General features: G+C 43.5%; 1 protein-coding gene across 1 annotated transcript; it reads right to left on the bottom strand.

The window, feature by feature from the left end:
• Positions 1 to 15276: 15276 nt before the first annotated feature.
• On the bottom strand, positions 15277 to 19103 carry LOC147236688 (uncharacterized). The gene is made up of 2 exons (XM_086162324.1): positions 19087 to 19103; positions 15277 to 17734 (listed from the first exon to the last, which is right to left on the bottom strand). Exon 2 carries the CDS (start codon positions 17687 to 17689, stop codon positions 16835 to 16837), a length of 855 nt encoding a protein of 284 aa, XP_086018450.1. The 5' UTR covers positions 17690 to 17734; positions 19087 to 19103; the 3' UTR covers positions 15277 to 16834.
• Between the last annotated feature and the right edge of the window lie 8256 nt (positions 19104 to 27359).

Raw genomic sequence — 27359 nt, 5'->3', positions numbered from 1 at the left:
GTTTGGTAAATCTGTCTGAAAATGCATAAAAATGAAAATATTTTTCGATTAATGTGTTTTATGTAACGCAACGAATTTCACTTGTTGACCCCCCCCCACACACACCTCCATGGAGCCACTTATTACTTTGTCATGACAGCTGTACCTGTATTTTGTCTACAAACCTCATCTTAATAAATAAATAAAGACACTAAAAAAAAAATAAAAATAAAAATATGTATTACTAAATTAAATTAAGTTGTATTAACATGATATTAAATAGCCTTATTTTAAATTTGACAAAGTAGTACTCTGGATACTTTGCAAGTTTTATTTCGAATGCATTTCCTCGTGCAAAATTCAACCGTGCCTTTTCTTTTTCTTTCTTGCTAATAATGTTCACAAATGAAATAGAGTAAAATCATATCCAGCTACGCAACAATCATGATAACAAAAGGTTTGACCTAATGAAATCCACTTCAAAAAAAGTTCCTGGAAAAAGTTGCTCAGTTCTTGCAAGAATAATGCACATTTTCCAGAGTAGCTTTAACTTATTTAATTAAGATTTCTGCACTGTTTAACAGTGTTGTGATTATATGATTTATATAATTAAATTAAGCCATAATATCGTTTTATAATTATATCCTCACAACAGCCCTGACACAACTTATAAGATTAGAACAAATATTTATTCGTATACGTGCACGTTATTTCTATTCATATTTATTTATTCCTCCATTTGAGACAAAAACATGTTTGCTGAAACAACAAAACGCTTTGCAAAAAGCAGATGAAAAAAAAACTCTTTGTTGTATTTGATATTCTATACAGGTCTTTTCACTTTTCCACCCTTTGAAATTTTAATTCTATACTTCTTTTCTTTAAGCAACTCACATTTCTATTCCAATATATATGTGTTCTTATGTTCTGCTTTTTTTATCCAGCATATATTTTACTGTAATTTCCCAGAAATCAGTAAAATTGAATGTATTCTGATCTAATATGCCGAAATGCAGCTGTAAACAAGGGAGGGAGGAAAAAAATTTGGTAGTTAATCCGTTCTTACTGGCTTCTCTATTAGAACACAGAATGTGGGAATAAAAATGTATTTTATTCCTTGTTTATTGGTGAAATTGGTGACCGTTTCTGGGTGAAAATCAGGTCCACGGGCCTGGGACGTCCTCAGCGGGAGTTGAAAAAGCAGCTATTCAACCATTTTTGGCGCGTTTTTTTTCTTTTTTTTTTAAACAAAGAATCAATCTTATCGTAACTTCATTGAGTGCTTTTCAAAATGACAATTAGAAAGCAAGTCGACAACGAAAAGGTAAAACAGACAACCCCCCCCCCCCAAAAAAAAGAAAGATAAAGTTGTTGGAACAATAACTTCAATTGAGTGGCGTCATGGCGATATTGTGGCGATGAGAGCTTTCTCTCCACTCTGAAGAGCCTCCTGATCCGTTTTGTTGAGCTGGAGTGGAGGAGCAGGCCTCGGACAATAACGCGCGGAGGCGAGGGGGGCGCTCTCCTTCCCCGGACCGCCGCCGCTACATCCTTCCCTCCATCCAGCCGTCCATCTGGTCCCAGTAGCCATCCATCCGTCCGTCTGTGCTCTCCCCCCAACACACACACATACATACACCCTTCCCGATAATAAAGTCTGTCCCAGATTCTAGTGAGCGCTGGATCCTTGGCCAATGAGATCCCCCTGGTAGAACAGTAAAAATGTGTATTCACGGCCTCATTGTTGGCCCAGCAAAAGAGCCCTCCTCATAAAGGTGCTGCCAATGCAAAGGAGAGCGCTGGTCGGCTTTGCTCTCTCTTGGTGGCATTTGAAAGTGTAAAGCTTTGAATACCAATTGCTTGAACTGGACATATGTGAATCCGCTGTAAGCCTACTAATCCTGTCCCCGAGTGTTCCTTTGTGTGCGTGTGGGGAGCCTCGCACACCCAAGAGAAAGTGTTCCTAATCCGGCCAATGTGGAGAAATGTGTGAATGAGAGGGACAGCGGAGAGCCGGACTTGTGTGTGTGTGTGTGTGTGTGTTTGTGTGTGTGTGTGTCAGGTATCAATTTGTGCAGGAACACAAGGGTTTCTTTCGCTTTATTTATGTATTTTGCTCTGTTTTTGTTAGCATGTGTGTGTGTGTGTGTGTGTTTCCATCTGAGGCTCACGCCTGCACACCACCCATCGAAGGGGTCTAAACAGTGGCGCTTAGGCTGTCGCTCTCCCTCTCCTCTCCTCTCCTTTTCTCGCCCTCCTCTCTCATTTCCATCTCCCCATCTGCCATTGGGACAATTAGCCAGCGTAGCGTAGCGTCTGCACGCAGCTCCCCGCTCTGGAAGTCAGACGCCGCATCCACCGAGATCTAGAAACCAGTTCTGGATTGGGAGAAGTAAACTGATGCTCCTCTTTGACAGCCAACCCTTCATCCCTCTCTCTTTCTCTCTCTCTTTCTCTCTCTCTCTCTCTCTCCTGGGTGGGCCAGGCCTCCGGCCCCTCCCCTCCACTAATAAGCTCAGGGCAATAAACAGTGAATGGAGGCTTCCCCGCAGTTCCTACAGGAGGACGGTATAGATGAGTGTCTCAGAAACCGCCACGCCGCAAACTGTGCCAGTGAAACGTGTCGGAGCTGAAAGGTGCTTAACGCCGCACAATACGCACTCGGAGGGAGACACGGGGTCAAGGTCGTGGCCGGCACGTCCTTTCAAAAGTGAAATCTCTATCGGAAAGTTGTGACGGCGGCGGTGGCGGCGGCGGCGGCGGCGTTGGAGCCCGCACACTTTGGAAACGGGACTCTGCTGCAATTTTCCGCTGTGATTTAATTACTGAAATTACGGTGCAGGAACGTAATCTCGTTTAAGGTTTTTTTTTTTTTTTTTTCTCTTAAAATGCATTTCAATTTATTTTCTAATTATGGAAATGAAAAAAATCTGTGCAATTAGCCCGAGTGAGATTGGGGAGTGCAGAGCGAGGCGATGCCGTTCAAGTGTTTTCTAATTTGTCCTCTTTTCATCCGTCCATGTTTTCCCTTTTCAATATTTTACAAGGTCATCAGGTTAGCCTTTTTTTTTAAATATGTGACATCCCTGGGATGATAGCCCCTGAATTCCCACTGGTTAGGGAATATCTGTGTAAAGCTCTCCTATTCCTTTATTTATTGTCTCACTGTTGTTTTTAAAAGTATTTTCCGAGCCCCAGGGGGGCCACGAACCACAGCTTTAACCACTTAGAGCGACGTCAGCAATGCTGGGGCCTTCATATTGACTCGTGGAGATTTGACTAACTGAGAATTAGAGCCGTCAGAAATGCACTGAAAGTTAATCGCCTGTGGTTTTATATCTCTAACTTTTCCAAGCAGCTGTTGATGTCTGTCATTAAGAAATTATTATTATTATTGTCGTTTTTTTTTTGTACACAAAAACCTCCTTTGCCAATCACCGGATTTTAACCAAGTCCCGCAAGCGAGAAAATATATGAATAATTAAATACAAACATACATACATGTATAGACACACACATACATACATGTACACATACAAATAAATAAACACATATGTATACTAAAAAGTGAATATAAAACACATAATTCACAAATTGATAAAAATACTTATACACGCATAAATAAACAAATTGAAAAATTAAAGAAATTATATGTAAATAGGTAAACGCACATGCATACAAATTAGTAAATATATAGGTGAAACTTTTTCCCCAGAACTCAAATTAACACTTTAAGAGCTTTCTGGGATATTAAAACAAACGAGATATGACGGTTAATAATTATATAGACCAATAAATACAAAATGTGGGTTATCATGGAATAGAGGTTCAAGTCAGTCTCTGTCAGATGAAACCAGTGCAGATCTTTGTGATAAATCAATTATTTATACACTATATGACTGTTCGTCTATAAATATAGAATGTGTGTGTAGAGGTAAAGAAGGCGGAGGTCTGCAAGTACTGAGATTCCAGAGTGTGTGGAAAACAAGTGAAGAAGGTGGAGAAAAGCTGTTTGGTTTGGAGACACTGAGGAAAAGACAGGAGGCGGAGCTGGAGGCAGCGGAGATGAAGATGTCCAGGAGGATGGAGAGGATCGAGGACGCTGGAGATCCGGGTAGAAGGATGCTGAGGTTGGAGATGTCAGGCAGGACGTCTGGAGGAAAACCAGAGATGGAGGGAAAGATGGAGGACATGATGCTGGAATGTGTGAGAGAAGAGGTTGCACTGCAGAAGGTTAGATGGAGGCAGATGCATGGACCCCTGGAAGGAAGCACCAGAAAGGAAACCATCTATAGATATAGATAGAGATAAATAACATCCATTAGGCTAACCAGCCGTCTCTGGTATTTATTCACGCTCAGACTTGATGAAGTCTGAATCCTGCTGTTTCTTCCAGAGGCAGACTAGCTGCATGGAGCTGCGCATGGATCTGTCCTCCTTTCATTCCGGGGCCATCAAAACCGCGGTTTGATGTTTCACAAAAATCACTGAAGCCTTCAAACAGCAGGTGGACGGCGGACGCCGAGATGAAACCGAGCAAAAAAAAAAAAAAAAAACGGCGTGATTTATTTTTTTCTTTCGCATTTGAAAAAAAAAAAAAAAAAAAAAAAAGGATGAGCAAGACTTCTTAGACGCGTCTGGGAAACTTAAAAAAAAAAAAAAAAAGAGGCCTTATTTGGCTCCTGAGTTTTCTTTGGGCAAAGAATATCAATAAGATTTTTCTTTTTCTCATTCTTGTCATATGAAAAGTAAACAAACCTTCAAAATTACAGTCCGCCTTTAATTAAAGAGACGATCAAACGATCCGAAGCCTGTTAATTACAGACCTCACAACCATCTAACATGAATATCTAGGTTTTAATTAATATTTGTGCGGCTGTTTTGTTCTTGGAAGATGTCGGCGTTAATTAAGCCAAAACAAAGGAAATAAAAAAAAAACCTTCATGTTCTTGATTCTTTCCGTTTAAACTCTGGTAGAAGTAAAGTTTTCCGTCGGGAAGTTTTCATCTAAGTTCCTCCGTGCGTGTCGCAAAAACATAAATAACGGCATCACGATTAGAAGACACCGTTTTTTAGATGTTCTGGATTGTCAGGATCAGGTTTACCGACAGGGCCCGTTCCTGTTGCCATGGCGAAGCGAAGCGAGAAAAATCGGGTAAAAAGGTAATCCAAACCTGCACACCAAGACATAGTACGCAAATCTTAAAGCGGGTAATTCCGGGCTCACTGTCGCTGACTTAAAACTGAAAATCGGAAGAAAATCTTAAGAGTCCTGCTGGAGTTGCGGCGCTCACCCATGTCTTGGTCGTTTAGTGTAAGGTGATAATCTTGTAATCATTGTAAGTGTTGGGCTTATGACAATATCAAACATGTTTGATATTATCGCAAGTTTTTCAGTCTTTACAGTGACGTATCGCAATCAACCAATCGATGAGCTCCAACAAAAACGAAAATAGGAAAAAGTTGGTCGACGAACAATCGCCAAAGTGGTATTGGTGACTGGTTGCTGAGGCCCTGCTTGGACAACGTCGACTTTCCGATGTATCACGACATAGCAGAGGATCTCCAGATACCTGGTGGAAAAACTGCTGAAAGAATTTAGCTGTAGTTTTCCACAAAGTCTTTTCAAATTCTATAGATATATGAGTGACTAAAGGATATTCATATGGATAGATAAGTATTATGTGCTCCTATTACATTTATGTTATATGTCCATGTACGATTAAATATATCTGTATATTTACATATGTGTATATTCAAAAAGTTATGAATAAATAAATGAAATAAATGAAAATCCACCATTATCGTCATCCTCATCATCAGCGTCATTATTGGAAATAATAATAATAATAACACTAATTAATAACGATAATCATCATAATCAGAATAACAATAACTAGTATTATTAATGTTGTTGTTATTATTTTTGATAATAATAATAATAATGTTGATTATGATTTAGTTTTAATAATAAAATATTACAAATGACTCAATTATTCAGAATTAATACATTTGAGTCAAAGAAGCCGGAGTTGCGTCTCGTTTTCTTAAATTCATGCATGAAGTGGACGCTTCTCCTCGTTACCTCGGTCATCAGTCATCCATCCTCCTCCTCCTCCTCATTACTCTCGCACAGACACATGTACACTAATACACGCCCACACACACACACACACACACACACACACACACACATGCACCACTTAACTAGCCTTCAGCCCTGCCCACCAGCTTTTGCAACAAGGTTCTCCTTTTAACTGTCCCTTTCACTACAGGACAATCAGACACCTCCCATCGCCTCCTTTCAGGCTCCGGCCTCAGCCTCGCCTCCTCTCCTGCTCCCGGTGTCACTTTGTGTCCGCTTCGCCCCCTCGCAATGGGTGCACATGACCAGAAAATGAAGAAAAGGGGTCTCTCTGCGAGCCAGGGGAATGAAAGCGAGTGTGTTTGCACGTTTGGGCCCGGGGAGGGAGACGGGAGCAGGGGGGGATTAAGACCCAGGCCTTTGCCAGGAGGCGAAGTCTGGCCTGTGTGAAAACACCAGCGTTTGATCCTCTTGTTATCGCTCATAACAATCGCGCAGGATCGGCGACACGCACTCGGACGGGGATGCGCTCTCTCTCGACCGCGGGGCGTGACGCCCGGTTCCAGTTGGAGAGATTATCACATCATTAGCTGTTAATGGAAAAACAATCCAGACAGTGCCTGCTCCTCCCGCGCTCGCCTCTCCTCGCTCCACTGGACAATTCCAGGCGACAAGGGCGGCTGACAAAATAAGACACCCATGCCTTTTTATCCCGGTCGCCGCCTGGGTCGGGTAATTAACGACAAATTGCCGGGCAGAGGCAGAGTTGTTCAGTTTGGCCTCGCAAATGAAGATCATGCACAGCGATGAGACCTTTCTGGAGCGGCAAATCCACTTTTGAAATAATATACCGGCACGCCGGTGTCCCACTGCGGAACAGATCGGCGCTGAAGTGGCAAAATCTTGATAACCGCCACCTCCTATATCACCCGTTGCGCTCGTATCTTCAGAGGAAAGGTATCAAATCCTCCCGTCAGAGGAAAATATCTTTATCCGCGCCGCCGTCTCAGCACATCCATGAAGGGTAGCTTTATTACCATATACTCTGAGGCGGACGCAGTACGGAGAAACCCGGGATCAGATGATAAATATACTCACTGTACCGTTTAAATCATCGTCGAGTTTGCGGTAAACACATATTTGTGTGTCTGTCTTGTGTAACGAGTAGATCTAAATCTGCCGTTTGAATGTGAGATGATGCATTTAAATACCAATAAGCTCATGCGCAGATACTGTGCATGCAAAAGGGAAAAGGATATAAATATTTTCTTTTGTTTCCAGTAAACATGACGACAACTAGGCCTGACAAGAAGCTTCCCCAGGCTTCAAAAAAAAACCAAAACAGGACAATGAGTGCAGGATTAGTGGTTTTGATAATGAATGAATGAATAATCCGGTCAAAAATGGAGGAAAATATAGTTTCTATCGCAACTCATTCATACACTCATTGTGTGTGCATTTGTCTGCTGTTAGTTTACATGTTTGGCACCAGTGTTTATATTTACTTATATTTTTGTGTGCTACTGTTTTTTTTTAACTTATATATCTGATTCTCCTATCTACTTTCTGGTGTGTAAATTGAAATTTAAGACACATTTAAGACAATTTAAGACACATTCTATTCCATTCCAGGCTGTCAGGATGCTAAACTCTCACCCCACTCTCACACTCCCTCCTTCCTCCCACTCTGCCCCCCCGCCGGACCCCAAAACACTGGACTCCGACAATATATTGCACTATTTTGCACTTTGCACGATTGCTATTTTTGCAGAGTTACAGTCAAATCCATCATGCCGCGAGTGTACTATTGCATATAGTACACTAGCAGCATGTATACTAAACTATATATGCCTTTTTTATGCCTTGAAATCCACTTTTTCTCACCAAATTCTATTCCATTCAACTATTTTCTTACTTTCACTTTCATGTTCTCTTTCTGGTTTTTGCACTAAACTGTACAGAAAACTCCGCTGCTACTCTCTATTCAAATTCAAATGACATATATTCATAAACTTCAGGTTTTTATGCGGTAGCATCTGTCATTGTTCACCAGTAGATTGTATATGCGTGCGGTTTATACTTGTTTATTGTTTGTCTATTGCGCACTTTATGACTATTTTGTTCATTTCAAGTCACTGGAGAGTCAAAAAAACGCATCTCGATTCCTCTGTAATGTTGAGTACATGTGGAGAAATTTTCAATAAAGCTGATTTTGACTTGACCGTAGATACCCGGCAGCCTCCTGAGGAACTCATTGCGTGCGTTTCGATTTTGAATCACCAATCGATGTTTAGTTGGTGACAGGCGTAGCCCTGGAATGGTTGCTTTCTTTTCCCCAAATATCCTGGAGCAGCGTGGGTGCTCTGCGGCCTGCGCGTTCATGTCTGCAGAAACTCTCGGGGATTTCGGTTCCGCCCGCCATGTTTACAAGCCGAAAGCTGTCAGTTTTGCAGGTGTACGCTCAATTCCGAAACCCGAAGCGTATGCTCAGTCACTGAAAGGATTCATCTTCGGGCCAAATGAATTGCCCGCGTTTACCGGAGTTTGTGGTGCGACGGAATGAGAGATGGTGGAGACTCATCTGTCCCCTGACTCTTTGCCCGGTCACACTCGCTCCCGTTACAGCGGGTTTATAATAATGTGTCTCGCTGAACGCTTCGCTGTGTGTGCTTGACAGCACGCGTGGCGCGTGTATGTGTGTTCTGACTGCGCGCGGCGATAATAAAAAAAAAAAAAAAAACACACACAAACGCACCCGTGCAGACCACATTTTTCAAGTTTGTTTGACACATTTAAAATGCTAATAACCAGTTTATTATGTGCTACATCAAATGCAAATGCTTTGTTTTACTGCGGCGAAGTTGGGCCAACGTTAGCATTTGCATATCTTATGTCCGTCTCCTTTGCATGGAGGAAGCGGATAGCGGGCAGACTCCCAATAAATAACATTAACAGGCGCAATAGATAAACAAGCTCCGATAATGCTGCGATTAGGGAACGCGGAGCCGTAGCCTCACGTTTAAATGTAGGTGTTTGACACGGCAACATATGGTGTGCAAATTCACCCGAATCAACGGAAACGCCGACGTTATCTGGGGATGTCAGGCGGAGCAGACGGATTGAAAAAATGGTGCTTTAATGGCAGACGGTTTATGATGTTGAGAAAATGCTGCGGAGGAATTTGCCTCTTTAAGACCAACTGGCGGTGTATGTGTGTGTGTGTGTGTGTGTGTGTGTGTTTTTTGAGACTACAGTTAAGAACACAGTTCAAACTTTAAAATTGCAAATGGGAAATTTGATTCGGTTAACGTCGCCTCCCTTTAATGTCTTCCGTCAGCTTCGGGCCTCGTTCTGAAACACACTAAAGAACGGAGATAAAAAGTCACACGTTGCCATTCGAGGCGTTTCCGAGGGTCTCGGTAGCAATGGATTAAGAAAACGAGGAGATCCGGGATGACACATTAAGCTGTTTGTTATTCATCAGTTTTATAGTTTTATACTGCGTCGCGTGGCTTGTTATAGCGGCGTTCTGCTCGATGTTGACTTGTTATCGCACGACCCCCTGCAAGCTGTGTAGGGGAAATCACCATATTAAGGGGTTATTTAGGGGTTATATTAAGGGGTATATGAAAAATCAGCACCTCCAAATGTGAAGTTGTGCCCCCTCTGGGTCGGGGGATGGGAATCCAGAGGAGCTGGACAGGATGCTATCACCGCACACCTGCTCGCATCTGAAGACTAGTTTAGCCTCGGCTGAGACAGAGATTTTATAAAGAATGTGAATCTTGCAATAAAAATATTTGAAACAGATTCGTGGAAAAGTACAACCAGATTCTTTGAGCAGTTTTTCCCCCGCTGTGCGATGTTTCCAGCGGGTTGACGTTATCCAAGCAAGGCTGTTTTCGGCCCACAGCTCCAACATCTGCTCCTCTTTCTGGACGCTCCGTACCGATCGGGATGTGCCCCTCGCCGTCGCCGTGGCAACAAACGCCATCTCTGCCACCAATACCGCTCTGGCGATTGTTCCTCGATCAACTTTCCTATTTTGGGTTTTGTTGGAGCTCATCTGTTGGTTGATTGTGATACAGCACCATAAAGACTGAAATACATGTTTGATATTATCGCTAGTTTTTCCAGTATATTATCGCCATGGCAACAAGAAAACATAGAACATCTAACGTGATAGACACCAAAAATGTCTTCTAATCACGATGGTGTTTATATTGTCTTGACATGCACAGAGGAACTTAGATGAAAACTTCCTGACGGAAAACTTTACTTCCCCCTGAGTTTAAACGAAAAGAATCAAGTTTTTTTTTAAATTCCCTTTGTTTTGGCTTGATTAATCCCAAAACAAGGAGCCAAAGTATCACAACCTTAGCTGTGGATCGCCAGCTTGCCATTTTTTTTTCGGTCGAATCTTCACTCCCTGGCCCGCCCCCCCAAAAACAGGTCTTTAATGATTTTAGGGGGCTAACAAACTGAAGGTGAATATGAATTGACGAAAGCCTCTTCTTTTGGAGCAGCCGTTGTGCAGTAGATCTCTCTCATTTAGTGAGGAAGTCATTCAACGCGCCGTTGATCTTATTAAACGTCAAGGTCGCCTGCGCACAAAAAATATAATCGGATTTAATCAAGGAAACATCAGTTTTCTCATTTTATTAGAGGCGCAAGTGTGATGAAATACGATGATTACGGAAGCGATCGGCCCACTTCTGTCACTAAATGAAGTGCCGTATATTCATTTAGTTGATTCTTATAAATAAGCAGGGATTTAAGAGAAGTGTGCGAGTTAAATCAGAAGCAGAATCATCTACGGGTCTTTTGGGCGTAATTGGACTTTAAGATGCCTCGTCACGTCACGGCCCATCGTCGAGAATCCAGAGGATTCTTCCATTGGGTTCATTGGGCCGTAGAGGATAACGCTTGAAGAAGTCAACAAAATGTATGGAGGAGGAAAAAAAAAATTGTTTTTGTTTCCATCTCCTGCAGGATTAAAACATATAGGACGGTCTCTTTTTGACACGACGCTCCTTCCTCTGTCCGAACCCCTTCTTGTCCCCATCTGCTAAAAGGCCACTTGTGAAGATGCTGCATTCGCTTGTTCTTTCATTTGTACTCGCTGAAAACTGGTCACCGCAGATGAGTGTCGGCTACATACCACAAACAAACGTTGAAGTGCAGATGCTAATCTTCCCCTTTTTTGGCGAGTCTCCACTTCCTCCTCCTCGCCCGACCATAATCTCTTCTCCCTCTCTCGCTCTCCTCCCCGTCTCCTAATCCGCTCCACAGCCGTGAAAACTCCCCATGAGGGAGAGATGACCCATTCTAATGGGTCCAACACACCACCCACACACACACACACACACACACACACAACCCCAGAGGGTCTGGCCAAATGCACCCACACACACACACACACACTGAACAATAAACACTAAGGATAGAACACCACCATGATTTAAATCCCAATTTAAATCACTTATAATAATGGCTCTACTTTATTTTGGAGGAGACAGTGTTGCTTGTGCAGAGGGCAGGTGTTTGCGTCCAGCGCGGGTTAATTAGTTGCTGACCAGTTAACCGACAATCCAAATGCTAACCAGCCGATGGTTTATGTTAATCGTGACATTCAAACGGCAAACGTTCTCTGCTAGCTGCTTAAACTGCTGTTCTTTTCTCAATTGAAGGGTGTTATATTTCATTGTTAAACATTCTCATGTTTGTTTTAATAGATAAAAACTTTAAATTATTATAGTTGTTGAAGTTACAGAAATGTCTTACAATGCGCCCTGGCTGATTTATAAATTGACATATTTGCATTTGCCGCTGCTTTGCTGCATGTTTACAGCCGGGATGTGATTTAGGAGAGAAATGAAACCCAGAAATGAAAAAAATTCAAAGAATATTAAATAACAGGGACATTTAATAACTTTGAAATGCTTATGAGTGACATTAGAAGTTATATGATGCTAAAATAAAAAAAAAAACGCACTACACAACGGTGTGTAATATTCCAATAGCCTTAGCAATGAGTTAAAGCTAAATTATCATTCGCTTACTTCCTTTGCAGCAGACATATGGGTTTAAAATCTGAGAACATCTAAATATTACTTGCTGGCGATTCTTTTTCTGATCGCATTTGTTATTAATTAGAAAGTTCATCGTTTCCCCTTTGAGAGATCATATTTATGTTGTTGCAGTGATCTTCTAGTCCCAGTAGTCATTTGGAGAGCGATACTCGCTGATGCAGGCCAATTCACATGCCAATATGGGAATAACAGGGACAATTGGTACACACACACACACACACACACACACGTACGTGCACGCGGGCTTTTTGTTAGCGATCGTGCTTGCCACATAGCCACGCTACAGTAGCAGTTCCTCTGGTTCTGCTTCAACAGATGGCCTGACACATCCCTGGACGGGCCTACGAAGTGGAGGAGGGTGGGAGGGAGCGGGTGAGGATGGTGGTGGTGGAGTGTGTGTGTGTGTGTGTGTGTGTGTGTGTGTGTGGGGGGGGGGGTCTGGCACCCTCTCGGGAGGACGGCGGTGGCGGTGGGGTTGCGGGGTCGACGAGGGAGAGAGAAGACATATGTCCACAGCCCCGGCCTCTGCTGAGGAGCAGGCCTTGCTGAGACAAACGCACAGTCACAACGACTTCTTCTCTTAATTTCTGTTTTCACCTGAAAGTGAACCAACCAAAAAAAAAAAAAAAAAAAACCAAGAAAAAAAAAATCGTTGTTTTCCAGGTGAAAATCTGCTTAATCTCCTAAATAGAAAGGGATCTTTATCTACAGTTCCCCCTCCCTTCTCCATCTGCACCTAAATGTCCCACACGCCTTACAATGAGGTGACCATGTCATTGCCGGAGACCGAGCAGAGGGCTGGATAAAGAGAGAGCAAAAGGAGGGCAAGAGAGAGAGAGAGAGAGAGAGAGAGAAATTCAAGACTGGGGTGGGAAGGGAGGGGACAAGGGAGGGACACATTAACAAGCTATAATCTCAACTGCCTTATCCATAATGCATTGTGTGGGCCAATTTACATGGTGCTGGTCCCTCTGGGAGAAAGAAGATCATCCATCACGTCACTTTATTAGCTCCCTCACAGTCTCTCACAGATGCACACACTCGCGCGGCGTGCACGCGCACGCAAACACACACCCGGTCATTATTTATCTGTCCCTCTCCTTCTCTCTCTCCCTCTGTTTTGTGGGCCTGTTTTGTCATGGTTGTTGTTTCTAACTGCTGCTGCCTCTATAAAACAGCTCCGAGGCCGGCCGTGTCGTGCAGGCAGCAGCGGACAGGAAGGGCTTTTTGTTAAAAATGCACCACTAAATTATTGTCTTTTTTTTTTTTTTTTTTTGTAACGTCACAGGCACAGGTTTTGTTTTAGACTCTTCGGGTTGAGTGTCGATGATAATGCCTTTTTTTCCGAGCTGCTTTAATTTGTAATGTCGGCGTCATTATTTGTCATTACATAGCTATAAAGTTAACTTTGGCTTCTTATATTATAATACGGTTTAATTTGCTTTTGTGATTTTATTGATGAGTTTTGTTTTTATAAGCCGTTCACAGTCGGCTACAACTGACCCTGTTGATATTTCAACAACTTTGAACAATATGTCCAAAGTCATAACTTAATTGTAATTAAGCGCTTCCTTTTATAATTGGGGTTTTAATTTGTGGATATAATGGATATAGATTGGAAATGGATAATACATAAATGTAGAATACAATATTCAGTCAGAGGGCCTTTTTAGGAGAAAAAGTTAAGTTTGATCAAGGACTTACAAAAGCCATTATCGTCAAATAGGACAAGATTGTTATTCATTTGTCAATAAATGGTCACGAAAAAACAAGAAACGCGCCCGATATCAAAAACTCCTGTAAAGAAAACGTCGGAATTCTCTGCAAAATTAACAGCAGAGTTGGATTTTGCCAAAACAACCCAATATTAAGGTCTCGTGACTGCAGTGGCCCCGCGCTGGCCTGCCGTGTTTACCGGGAAAATGCGTCTTTTCTCTCGTCGTCTGCGACGTAAATTTGAAAATAATGCATTCGATGGCTCGTATCGTAGTTTACATCGAGCCGTAATTACCCCGCTCAGAGAATTTGCAAAAAATGCTGTCCTTAAAGGAGCTAAAATGCTTGCTTTGTTAAAATTACATCTATTTCGCGAAGCCTGCAATTACGCCCAGACAAATTAAATAAACAAGTTTGAGGGAAAAGACGATTTACTGTTAATTTTCAGTCTAATTTTCGGTGCAAAACCGTTTTGTCCGGTTAGTATGTAATGGCTGATCGACACTTAAGTCAGCCAAGCATGTGTCAGGGAAATTAATTGTCGGCAACGCACACACACACACATAGGCACGCACAGGCACACACAATATGACTGCAGATCCATCAGATTCTGCTGTCATCCTGTGAATAAAAGGGCCGTAATTGCAATCATATATGGAGCTTCGACACCGCGCGCCATACCGTACCATTAGTATCACAAATAAGTAATAATTTGCTAATGATAACATTATGTTGAGTCAGTTTAGGGGCAATTAAAGTGAGTGATATTTACATATGCCTAATGAATCACCGAGCGTGGCAGTTCAGACGGGCTCTAATGAATATTCATCCAGGCATTTCTCCCCTGTGCACCGCAGTTTATAAACTGAATTATGGCTGATTTGCCCTTTCAAAAAATGAACATGGGCGCATCTTCCACAAGGAGGCGGTGAACAATAACGTCTGATTATAAAAATGTTTTACTGCTTAACTGACGGCGAGGAGACGGCGGCAGCTTGGTAAAGGCTCACTTGGAGGGTGCAGAGGAGGGAAAACCCGCCCAGAATCAATCCAACCTAGTCTCGGCCTGTCCGACCATTTAGGCTGACATGAATATTTACAGTGTGCATTGAGAGAGGTCTATACATCACCAGTATCGGACTAAACGTGTAATTGATTTCATTTTTTTTTTTCTCTAATTTAAAAGCAGTAGTTTGTCTTCAGATTATCCAGAGTGGAGGCCATAGCTCCCATCAACCTCTGCACACACACACACACACACATACACACACACACACACACATGCACGGTTGATTTCCATAAAGGGACAGACCCTCCGAAAGCGGTGATTTTCACAGTAATTGCTCCCGGTGTGTGCTGACCTCTCAGGTGCAGGATCAACAGGCAGCATCAGTTTGCATTCACTGGCCATTTTAACAGGACGGGCTACGCGTTTATCATGCAAATGCTCAACTCCGTAGCAGGTGCCGGCTCGCGCACTAGCACGTGCACGCTTGGAGCGAGCGTGTGGGATTGCGGCCTTTATCACTGTGAAAAATGTACCCTCGCCGCGGACATGTGTGAGCATGGTGTGGATCTGACAGATGCAGCTGTAGCTAATAATGATTTAAAGGCAGTTATTATTCTACAGTGGAAAAACTTGCAAAAGCAAATGACAAAGATGAATATACGTAATATATAACTGTGAGTGCTCACAGAGAGCACAGACTTTTCTGGAATATTTTATGACAAATTAATGCAAAATGTTCAGATCCACCCTAAATTCAAGACTCCTTGGTACTTCCTCATAAATCCGAGCTTGTTTTCGTTCTCTTAACAGGCGAGCAAAGCCGAAGGTGTCGCACCTTGGAGGTGGACATCATTAAAAATCAATAAATGTCAATGAAATTACACAGGTTAATTTAAGATGATTTATCAAACAAAAATTTTCGATGTTTTCTCACTATTCATTTAATCCACCATCAGACTACAGGCACATTATTTGTCTGTAAAACAAAAATCACATGATCATGTGCAAGAAAAATGATAATAGACAAAATAATAGTATTGTGACGTAATAGTAAAAATAATCAATCTATATGACTCATATTTAATGTTAAATTAATTGATCAGATGACATGTTTCCATTATCTTTTTAAGTGTTATCAAATTGTTTTCTGCATTCATTAAATGGTGAAATCCTTTAAAAGTTAGAATTTTGAATATTTTTATCACTAGATTGTGTTATTATCATTAATATCACCATTATTATCATTATTATTATTATTATTATTTTTATTATTATTATCATTATTATTATTATTATTATTATTATTGTTATAGCAGCTTAAATATGTTCCCCTCGACTCCTTAAAGTGCTGGGATCTATCCACGTCTGTTTTCGACCCTGTTTCACTTCCTGCTCGTTTTCATGGCACCAGTCAATATTTCCAAATCACCCATATGTATCTGCTGCCCTCTAGTGGTTTCATTTGAGCAGTTTTCCCCACATATAAATTAATTTTACGTTGCAATTATTCCTAAAACAGACTATTTTACCTGGAATTGAAGCTTCTGATGTCCCCACACAGAAACACTGATTCTAACTTTCTGACGGAAAGCAATTCTTTAGACATAAACAACAGGAAACAGGGGATTTGCTGTTGTTAGTTCATGCGTTCATGCGGTAACTGTAACTTCTTTTTTTTTTTTTTTTTTTTGCAATTCATACCTTGAGAAACATCAGAAGAATCCAGAGAGACAAAAAGGAGAAGTAGAAGAAATAAGGAATCCCCCCCCCCCCAAACTGATAAGAAAATATCAAAATAGCACAGCCGTTTCCTTTTAGACTGTAAAGAAGTACATATAAATTGTGGAAAAGAACTTTTAAAGGGCAACATTTGTAACTGTATAAATTAACAACCACTTTATGTTCCGATTTAAATTTTTTTTCCCGACTGATTCTTACGCCCCACCACACGGGTCAGTACACAAAGCTGACGTATATGACCGAGGTCTCCGGTAACTTGGTCAGGTGGAGCTCTGGGAAGGGCAGCGCCCCGTCGCTGTCTATGTGTGTCTGGACTGTGTAGACCTTGAGTGTAGCGCCGCCCTGCAGGACGGAGCTGTCAATGATTCCCAGCCTGGCTTGCTCGTGAAACGCGGCTCCCAGCTCCCTCCCCAGATAGATGTCCTGGATGTGGAGTGAGGACCGGGCGGCCGACAGGACGTCCGGGTAGGGGTTTATATTCCCGAACAGGTCCAAGTTCGTGTCTCTGGCCTTGTATCTGTTGGTCTCAAAGTGAGCGCAGTTATCTCGCTCTGTGTCTGCGTTCGTCTCCGCGTTTTTGGCCTTCTTTGGATCCGTGTCGGGCCCGCGCGGTAGGTTTACCACGCTCAGCCTCTCCAGATGCTGCACGGCGAAATGCTGCTCCGGGAAAAGCGATCCGCGACCCGCCGATTCCCTGGATCCCCCCGGACCGCAGTAGATCAGGGTGAGGTGCCTCACCTCCGAGTTGTTGAGCAGACGGGCCGTGTTGGACGCCGACGTGTACCAAACGGTCAGACGCCTCATCCGGAAAACCGGCGAGGAGTGCGACTGGGGCCAGTGCAGCGCGGAGAGCGGGATGTCCTTGCACCTGCAGTTTGCCAAGGCTGAGAAGCTGCAGGGTTGAGGGTCCTGGTTGCAGGAGTAGTAGAAGAAGCTGCTGTGGGTCACGTAGGCCAGGCGCATGTCGGAGCGCTGCAGAGCCACGGACACGCACAGCAGGATGCACAGCAGAGGCGCGGGGGGGTTGAGGGCGGGCATCGCTGCAGGGAGCGGGGGGTTAGCTGGCATGGTGACCGGGCCACATGTGTGCGAGCGTGAGGTTGTAACCAAGGCCTGGGAAGAGGACAAATGGAGACCAGCTGAACAGAGCAGAGGGAGAAAAAAAAAAAAACATTCATCAACGAATTACAGTCGAAATCTTCTTGTTGTGGCAACTTGACTTGAATTTCTTCACTTGAGGATGTTTTGCCCCCTCACCCGAGAGGTTTCTGAACTGTCCAGTTGCCACGACAAGACGATTTCACCGTGAGCTGGGTGACTCAGAACCTCCACAGGCATAATCATGAATTATATTCATTAAATTGCCTGTTGAAGACAGCATTGCATGGTATCTAAACCACTGTTTCCCAACCTTTTTTGACCCACGGCATATATTTTACATTAGAAAAATCACACGTTTTTAATGAAATAGAATGAAATTGTAGTCTTGGGCTTTTTCTTTAAGAGGGGTTGAGCATTTCTTCTTGGATGATTTTGCAGGCAGGTAGTATTGATGTCTCTGCTGCTGTGTGTGGCTCTTTGGATGTTTTGGATGTACAGTAGCTCGCTGTCTGAGCTTTCTCACTCATCTTGGTGATTTTCTTCAACAATGGTGGCTGTTTCTCACTCTGTTTTACTCAGATGAACGAAATAGTCCGTGTTTTTATCTTGAAGTGAAGGGGTTTTAGTTTGCAGATGGAGTTTAAGTTGGCTTGGAATCATGGCACCGTCGGACAGCTCGGGCGGCTCGGTTGGTTCCCCAGAAAAAGTGAATCCAAACGCGGTCTAACTTTCATCGCATCGTCTTGAGCTCACTTTTTTTACTTGATTCTGACCACTATTCAAATGGGCCTTCATCTGGGTCTGAATGCTCTTCAGTACCAGAGGGTCCTGACTGAGCACTTTTTATTTATTTCACAACCTGTTGCCATCTAGTAGAAGAGCATTCAATTGTTCTGCCTGTCATTTCATGCTGGCCACATAGATAGACGTTCGAATAGAAATTATTTGTGTTGAATAAATAATTTTTGGACCAATCAGGTGAAAGTGGGCATTTTTCCCTGACACACCTGGTGGCAGTGGGTTGGGAAACACTGGTATAAACCATCCGTATTTGAAAATGAGATTTTCTATGTAAAGCACACACAGGCACACACACACACACACACACCGTTTTATCCATCTCATGACAGTGTTATATCCTGCTATCACAAATGCCACTTGTGCAAAATCATGCAATTTGGTGATCCTGACATAAGTTGGAATATAAGCAGTGACGTGCAGTCAGAGCCAAAATGCAAAATAAAAAAATAGATTAAATGGTTATATTTATCCAGTGATTTATACCATAAAGTCATTTTCCATGTAGCTTCACCATTTTTAGTTTTTTTTTGTGTCAAAATTGCCAAAAAAAAATTCACATTTACCGTTCAAATATGAAGAAGAGACGTCAGCGCCTCACCAGCCATGAACCTCACCGCACGTCACTGAATATAAGATATGATAAACCATCGCCAGGGAGGTGTGACGTGTCACGTCAGTTGGAGGACAACAGAAATAAAAAAAAAAAAGGAAGGAAACACCAAGCAGGGTGATATGGTGGCATGGTGGGTGGCACGTCCACCTCACAGATAGAAATTCCCTCGTTTGATTCCAACAGGGAAACCTCTGGTGTGGAGTTTCTATATACAATGCAAAAACATGCAGGAGGTTCATCAGACACCAGATCTTTCTACATATGTAAACAAATTAGCAAATGGTTGCATGTCTCTATGTGAGCAACCCTGTGTGCAGGATAAGTGGCACGGTTGATGAACAAATAAAAGAAAAAAATAGCACAAGAAACTTTTTTTTTTTTTACACTGTAAATGGTATGCATGGCGGGAAGAACGAGTTGATCTCCACGCAGGTTCCTGTTTTTCGCGTAATCCAATTACCTCGGCGACTGGAAAATACCATGGCTTTACCTCGCCGCGGATATTATTGACATGATTGCAAAAACTCATCCAGACTAAATGAGAAAGCCGGTCATCTTTTATGCAGCCGGGCTCTGAGGTCAACCCCGAGTGTGTGATTAGTCCTTCGTGTATTGCGTTACAACAGAATGAGGGGAAAGGGTGTGGACATCTTTAACATCTGGAGTAAATCATTTCTCTGTCACAAAAGCAAATCTACTGAGAAGCAGGATAGGGAATCCGCTGACAAAAAAACTCCAGATGCACTGTTGCGTTTTCAGCGGGTAATGAAAACATCAACACTGTTAAATAAACGGCGCTGATATTTAAAATAAGCATCGACTGCAAAAGTTCTCAACCTTCACTCTGTGTGTATGCATGTGTGTTTTATTATTTTTGGCAATTTAGTTACTCCCATATTTCCTCTGCTTTCAGACTGCCAGTGCTGGGTGTAATATTGGATATGACTTTACAGTAACGACGAAGCTTTTGGTGATAATAGATTACTGTACATTCATGCCATTTCTATGACTAAAAAACACAAAACATACATATATGTGTGTGTAAATATATACGGCACAGTTGTTTGCACTAACAGCAGAAAGGTAACCGCAGATCTGTGCTCTTCACGGGTTCCTCACTTTCCTCTCACAGTTTGAAAACATGCAACAGGTTCAGGTCGGAGACCCGAAAATGCCCAGACTTGTGAATGATCATACCTCTCTATATGATTTATGATTTATGATATGATTTATATGAGAATGAGTGAGCGAATGGTTGTAGGTCGTTATGTATGGCTCCGTGATCGACTGGCCAACGGTCAATTTTCATGCCTCTCGCCAAATATATGTATATTATACACACACACACACACACACACATGTATACATATTTATATAAAGTATATATATGTACACAACATAAAGTCTGTGATGGGTCAATTCCCACAGAGGGTTGCAGTCGGTGGTTTTAAGCTGAAGTTCTGGCCGGCGCCGTCTCGCTCTTTGTGTCATTCTGAAAGTTTTTCCTCGAACATTTTGGTCTAAGCCCTCTTTTTTTTCATCATCTTTTTTTCATTTGTTTTGCTATTACTTTAATGAAATGCATCCACATTCAGCACTAGCAGATTCACTGTGGAGTGGTGTTTGAAAAATATGAAGAATATAAATGTAACTTTTCCCAATATCGGTCACTTGGCCACTGGTTTTGATTCGCTGACCTGGCCGAGTGGGTTTTGGATAACCAATGAGACAATTATTATCTTTCAAAATCAGAATTGGAGTCGAAATTATTGCAGCTTGTGTTCACATACTCGAGGGATTCGGCTCCGGTCGGATTGAACAATGACTGGACAAGTACATCATAAACAATTCAAAAGTGCAGGGTGCGACGTCTGTTTCGAGTAATGGGGTCAGCGGGGTGGTGCAAAAATGAGGTAATGAGATAAATAAAATAATATTTGAAGCGATAATCAGGTGCAGATGTTATTGTTAGTGCATGGCCAGGTGTGTGTGTGTGTGTGTGAGCTGAGGCACTGCAGGGATTTATTCATTTAGCAGTGATGACACGTCAGGAAAAAGCCAGTGTCTGGTAGTTGACGTCGAGAATCTGCTGGATGATACAAAACTTTTTCCAAAAACACGCACGGTACCTCCCCGTCGCTCTCGTACGTGCTCCTCCAAAGTCAAACAAGGCGTGTGGTTCACTGCGGCCCGGCCTCTCGGATAACGGAAATGTGCTCCGCGGGCCCTTTCCGAACAGCCGGGTGAGAAAGCGGCCGCTTTGGTCTGGGTTGAGCGTTAAAACCGAAGGGCAGATGTGTTTACAAATGTATCCAGCTTGATGTAGACATGTCTGAGATGGGTGTGCTCTTCCTGCACCACAGTGAGGAATAGATTGTTTGGCACCGAGAGCCTGCATTGGATTTCATATATAAAAGCCAGACAGAGAAAATTATAACTGTGCGGAGGTTCCAGGGTCACAATGCTTTGAATTCTTGGCTTTAAGAACAGTCTAAGTAGTTTTCCTGGTCTGGCAAATACATGTACATCTGACAAAGGATACGACTTTCTTCTGCTCGGAGGGGGTTGGGACGCAGCTAACCGCTGCATTCCTCCGTTGGCATTTGATTGAATTAAACCGGAATTCTCGATCAAATCGGGGGCTTTGTGAATTAAGATCTCTATTTACCGACGTCACGATTTTTCCCCTCCGAGTTGAAAATTCTTTCCCCACTCTTCATCAGTGTTCTGTATCAGCGTGCCAGAGCCCGCTCGTAAAACTGTCATAAAGATGCTAAAAAAAACGACACGACTATATACTGAACAGAATTAGTCTTATGGAGTGGGTGGGACGGATAACTTTGCTGTTTGTTTTGATTTGCTGAAAAATAAAATTACAAGTAAAGGTTAACCAGTACTGGAGTTTTGAGGCACATAATACTGCTATTAGGCAGAAATGTATCCCAACATCAATAAATCAGTTGACATTCGAGCCCCAGTAAAACATACTAGAGCTGTGGGCTTGACTGGAACAACAAATACAAGTTAGCTGGAAATGAAAATTAGGTTCATGTTAAATGTAATGCCTAAAAACCGTCACGCTGTGGATGTTTACAAGGCACTGGTTTGTCAACAGCACAACTTTAAATCAAGATTGTGTCTTTGGCATCTGTTAATCATCATTGTCGTCATTCAAAATCAAAGTACTCTAAAACCCCGGATTGACATTACAACCTGCATCCAACCACGCTTCAAGGTCTAAACAATGCTGCTTCCAATTAGCAGCCAAATGTGATGTCAAGGTCAAAACAAATCCGCTTTTCCTGCCAATAACTCATGTCACGGAATATATTATTATGAACATTAAAGATCAGAAATTACATCAAAAGCATTCTAAGACGGCAAAAGAGACAAACATTAAACTAAGTCTCCATAAAATAAGCTAAAACACCCCTCTTTATTCCCCCTGTAAAAATGTTCAGCATGCCCGTTGGGTGTTTTCCTAGTGGTTCTTTTGAAACATAAGCTCTGTTTTCCCTTCTTCCACCAGCGGTGAAAATAATAGTGACTTTGCCAGCGCGGTACGGAAGGAGTTGAGAAAGCGATCAACCGCCATCAACATGGCAAATCACAGGAAGCACTGAGAACAGACTTGAGGTCGCGGTCAAAGTGTGGTCACATCGTACGGCCCAAAATTGAAGAAAATGCAGAAAACACAACATGGTGCTCCAACCAAAAATACTGTCTCCTCCCCTGCTGATGTCAAGAGTACCAATGAGTCCTTCATTGCTTTAGCATCTCCACTCACCAAGATAAATGAGTATTCTAACAACATCTACCTTCAGCTGAAAATTCGATTTATTCAGGCGGTGAATCAAGACAGATTTTTTTTCTTCTCGGTCAAACTCGTGGTGAACTTCTCCTCTCTGACCCGGGGAAATCTTTACCACCGTGGATTCGTTGGAAAGACGCTGCCGCTGGGAGACGCATCATCCAGCTTTCTACGCGAGTAAGTTCACCAGACTATTTCTGTTACATAACACCGGCAAAGGAATGCAGAAGATTTACAATGTATTGTAGGAATAGATGCGAGAACCGTCTTTTTTTTTCGCTTTTCAGACCTCAGCAATCACATCAGCTGCCCCCCCCCCCCATTGCACACACACACACACACACACACACACACACACACAAAACACACACATACAAATACTTGTCAGTGCTGCTTATATCTAGTTCTGAAGCCCAACTCACCTCAGGGTGCTGCTGAAATGTGAATGTGAAAGTTTAAGGCGGGGATGGAAAGGAAAACCCCCTCTTCCAGCTGACGTCAGGATGAAGGCAGAGTCCTACAGAATAAGGTGTAACTGAAAATGAGACCGGGCTAAGTTTATTCACCCGTGGTTCTGTGTAGTTGACAACTTCTCATCATAGCTTGTTGGTTGTTTTTTTTTCACAATGGGTTTTTATTGCCACAATTATGAAAAATAAATCCAGCTCAATTGAATTTAACAATCAGGCCAATTCATTCAAAGCCCCCACATTGTACTGTAGTGAACTTTAATATAACACAGCTGTTAAGAGTGTATTCAGATGTCATTTTGGGCCGGTGTTGTTTACACACATTTCTTGCAGGAGTTTTATCCCTTCTTGTGTTGTGCAATGTTATTTCTATTTTCCTATGCCAGTTATGATGACTATTGGGAGCTTCTCATGGTTCTCTTGGTGATGAAGCTTTCATGCTAAAATGGAGAGGAGCCCCAACAGACGTATCTTATACAGGTGTGAATGTTGGCACAATTCAATAAGTGGCCCCCTGAGGAAACAGCAACCCAGATTGCTCTGGCTCTTGTAAGGCCCGCCAAATCCTTACTGACCTCCAGGCCCAGCAATGGTTCAGTTTTCAGGCCATTGAAAGGGTCCTGCTCCAACGGTTTGGTTGCCGTTTCCTCTCTGAGGATGCTAGGAACCAGCTCTCCAACCGTCAGAGAAGGGGGGAGAACTTGGGGGCTTGGGCAGCAGATCTCCGGACTTATGCCGGACAAGGATACCCTTTCATCGGGGGCTCCAAACCCGCTGCCTTAAAGAGCATATCATTTAGGCCCTAGAGCTTCCACCAAGCTCTAGGACCACCTCCCAAGACCTGCTCCACTCTTTCTGCTTCCCCTAGAGTCTAGGGTGCAGGAGCAGGTCTTGGGAGGTAGAGAATCCCCTTGACGAATGGGCAGAGAAGGACCAACTATCTGTCGGGTGGAAGATGTAGCAAGTGAGAACGAAGGCACAACTCACCAGGCTCCAAGGGGAACCCTGCGACCCCTACAAAGGAGAGTGTGTACAGCTGGCAAACACATGACAGAGGAGAGTTTGGAGTGTAGGGAGTCGGGACATATCGCCAGTGCCAAAGAGTCCAGCTCCATGAGTTGCCACTTGAATCAACAACCCTCCCTTCCAAGGGGTCACGATCACGACTGTGTCATATTGGCCAACCCCAAGGATTTTATTTGGACTGTAACATCGATGTCGGGCTCTGGTGGACACAGGGTCCGCCATTTCACTTATCCGGCCCGGGGTTCTTCCTGGCACCACTAATCCGGAAAGTCACCACAGCCACTGAAATACTGGGGAACACTATCCTTCCAGTTACTGTTGCCTCCTGCCATGTGGAGCATAAATTCTACCAAGCAGGAATTCAGGAACCCTGCATCATTGGGCTGGACTTGCTGAAGCAATTGAGTGCTGTGGTTGATGTTTTGGGGGAAACTTGGGTTCCCAAGTTGCCACACTCCACGCTACTGATGAGGAAGGACGGCAGCACTCCACAACTCAGGTAGTAGGAACTTTGCGTGAAGCCCTGGCTGATGATGACCCTTCAGGCAGCATTGAGCTCAAATAGTTCTGGCAGGAGCAGGAAAACGACCAAGCACTCTCCCTTGTATGGAGATGGGTGGCAGCTGGTCAACGGCCCACATGGTCAAGGGTCTTAATGCAAGACACAATGCTATACATAGACACCTGGAAACCCCCTACAACACAACCAGGCTCCTTTTTGCCGACTTCTCTGCTTTTGACAACCTTACACTCTGGCAGGGAAGCTGATGACCCGTTTCCACCTCAACCACCAGCTCATCAGCTTTCTCCCCGACAGATCCCAGAGGGTTCTGGCGAACAACGTCCCTCTCCGACACTCTCTTCACCTCCACCGGCTCACCGCAAGGCTGCATCCCGTCTCCCCTGCTCTCCGTCCTCCACACTGATGACTGCAGGTCCAACCGACAGGACTGTCACCTGAGGTTCCCCTCTAACACTGAGGAGATCATCCGGAAATGTCACCAATGGCAGTACCTGCTCAGGAAGCTGAGGTCATTTGAGGTTAGCAGCGCAATCCTAACCACATTCCATCACGCCTTCATTGAGAATATAATGACCTTCTCCTTCCCCTGCTGGTTCCACTCCATTAACCAACATGACAGGAATCGCCTGGAGCGAACCAACTTGGTCTGCTCTATAATAATTAGCCAATCCCTCAGACCTCTCACCTGCTTGAACGACACTCAAATATTAAAAACAGCCAAAAAGATCCTCGCAGATCAGTTCCACATCTTACGCCCAGCTTTCGAGCTATCCAACTCCTCAATTTCCAGTAACCCTGCAAACCCCTCATCACCGAGCCGAGCACTTTGCTCACCGCCGCAACACCTGCGCCAACTGGAGAGGACCAAACCGATGTCTGCACGCCCCCATGGAATGTGAGGGCAACAACATTCCTGGTCATGGAGAGGATGTTTGGATTGACCGCCCAGAGAGGAAAGGAGGTTATTAAAAGGTTGGGGGGGAGGGAGGGGGGACCCTCAGGCCAACTAGTACTGCTTAAAAAGACCCCCCCTGCAGGTTTCCCCTGTTCATTGTTTGTAGAATTAAAACCCCCTTATAAGGAGCATAATCCTAAAAGCAGCTATCCTTGACTCTGATTGTTACTTTGTAAAACCAGAAGCTCGCCACAATATATTATAGCGAGTCATGAATGTTGAGGTTTATGTTGATGCTTGTTTTCGGTGTAATTTTGGGGGTTGCTGGGACTGATGTGGGTATGGTTTGGGTTGCAATGAATTCTGTTTTGTTTTGTTTTTACCTGGCATTAAGCGGAAACAGTTAGTTATATCGCAGGCTCATCTGGCGTGGCTGTGGCCAACAACAGCAATTGTTCATTAAACAGATGTTTTACCGGCAACCGGGTGTTTATCTAAATAAAACGCTACAACCGGTTGTCAGTTACTGGAGATAATGACTAGGATACTTTTCATGCTCAATTCGAATTTTTAAGTCATGCAAGTGGCAAAAAGCCCTCCAGCTCACCCTCTGTCTGACGGATGATGCTTTGTCTTGCCTGCCGATTTTAGACCCGAGTGAGAGAGCTAATTACAGCGCGCTTACGGGTGCGCTAGGGCGATGCTTTGGACGGTATTTTCATTCAGAGCTCTCGATATCGGAGCTACAGAGATGTCAGAGATGCGGAGGGGAATCACCGAGGGCCCTGGCAAATGATATTGAGGAGTTGGCACGGTGGACGAATGCTCATATGTGCAACCTGAATCGGCACGAGACCAGGCACGCCTCTGTTGGGGCCGTGGTCGAGTTGGACACCTGAGAGGTTCTTCTTCAGCCAATCACATTGTGACAGTAATAATAAAGCAACCAGTTTCTTTTTTCTTTTTTTACTCCGCATGTCATGATATCTTATATAGATATGCACGTGAGACACACCAACGATTCAGCAGTCCAGCAGCAAATAATTGTCCTCTATTTATTTCAAAGAGGAAGATATTCGGGTGAGAAATACAAACAATTTAGCAGTAAATCATTTAACCATTACACCCACACGTGTCGACAAGTGCCTGGATCCGGGTGCTGCGACGGATCCAGGCGGGGGGCTTGAAGTTGCATCCCGACAAGTGCTTCCTGGGTCATCGGGAAGGGGGCGAGGGAATCAGCACCACAGAGGAGAAACTGAGCATCATACGTGAGCAACAGACCAAAAGGCACTTAAGACTTTTTTAGGACTGGCTCTCTTTTACAGAAAGTTTGTGCGGGGGGGTTTCATGCATTGCTGTTCCCCTGTACAGGCCTCTGCAGGAAAACACAGTCTTTCCAGTCTTTTTCAGCCTTGTTGGGGTTTATTTTGATGCTTGTTTTCTGTGTGATTTTTGGGGTTGCTGGGAATTTTGTGGGTATGGTTTGGGGTGCAGT

The sequence above is a fragment of the Fistularia commersonii genome, chromosome 2, assembly GCF_037954325.1.
Source record: "Fistularia commersonii isolate RoL2024-O1a breed Wild chromosome 2, RoL_Fcom_v1.0, whole genome shotgun sequence".
Taxonomy (NCBI): domain Eukaryota; kingdom Metazoa; phylum Chordata; class Actinopteri; order Syngnathiformes; family Fistulariidae; genus Fistularia; species Fistularia commersonii.
The sequence above is the reverse complement of the archived record's forward strand: the minus strand, read 5'-3'. Positions and strand labels throughout refer to the sequence as shown.